Source organism: Egretta garzetta, unplaced genomic scaffold (genome assembly GCF_000687185.1).
Source record: "Egretta garzetta isolate BGI_Z169 unplaced genomic scaffold, ASM68718v1 scaffold604, whole genome shotgun sequence".
In the NCBI taxonomy this organism is placed as follows: domain Eukaryota; kingdom Metazoa; phylum Chordata; class Aves; order Pelecaniformes; family Ardeidae; genus Egretta; species Egretta garzetta.
In genome coordinates, this window is record NW_009259366.1 from 105,530 (window position 1) to 106,387 (window position 858).

General features: G+C 54.5%; 1 protein-coding gene across 1 annotated transcript in view; it reads left to right on the forward strand.

The window, feature by feature from the left end:
• Window positions 1-630: 630 nt before the first annotated feature.
• The window catches only part of GAK (cyclin G associated kinase), a 79,755-nt gene continuing 79,527 nt past the window's right edge, over window positions 631-858 (forward strand). The window contains exon 1 of the mRNA XM_035892386.1: window positions 631-818. Coding sequence (XP_035748279.1) covers window positions 631-818 — 188 coding nt within the window. The remainder of the gene's footprint in view (window positions 819-858) is intronic.

The window sequence follows — 858 nt, forward strand, 5'->3', positions numbered from 1 at the left end:
AGCATACCTGCAGTAGTTGGAATGCCAAACCCACCCTGCTTTTTTCAAATGCGACATCCCTGCTTCTTACCTTACCTTCCATATTGTCTCATACTTCCTTCCATCTGTACAAATCTACCAGCCTTTAAGATCCCACTTCTTGACTGCTAAGGCGTTACAGAACAGCAAGGGAAGCACATGATACCGTGCCCCTGTAGTTTACACAGTAGCATGAAGAACAGCAAGTTCTTAGTTTATGGAAGTTGCTCGAGAAATATTTAACTACTCGTACGTGCAGGAGGAAGTAAGCATGGCCGCCAGAAACCTTGGGGAATGTGGGGATGTCTGGGATCCTCTCAAAGGGATGGCTGCCGGCAGGGAGCAGACTGCAATGGTAAAGAGATGTGACTTTTTGAAGGAGAGTCCTGGCCAGCACTCTTTCTTTCTGAAACAAAAGCTTTCCAGCCAGCCTTGCTTGTAGCCACTTGCCACCCCAGGGCATACGGCCTTATGCCGCAGGCAGACCTCGCCAGTTAGCCATCTGTGGGTGCAAACATGTGCAGAAGTCAGCCTCGCGCCTCTGCACGCAGGCCAACGCTCTGTGCGGATTACAGCAATTACCGACATGGATTACAGCAATTAATTACCGACATGGATTGTACAGCAATTATTACCACCACCATCCACGTGCCCGCCGCCGTCGTCCCGCGACACACCGAGAAGGCAGAGCCACCCTGCTCCCCGGCGCATTCAGCGGCAGGAAGAGCAGGGGCTGGCGTGCCCGGGTTTGCGGCGAGAGGCGACGGAGGTGGCGGATCCCGAGGGACGCGGGGCGGAAGGTTCACAGCGACACGCCGCGGGAAAAGCGCAGGCGCCACC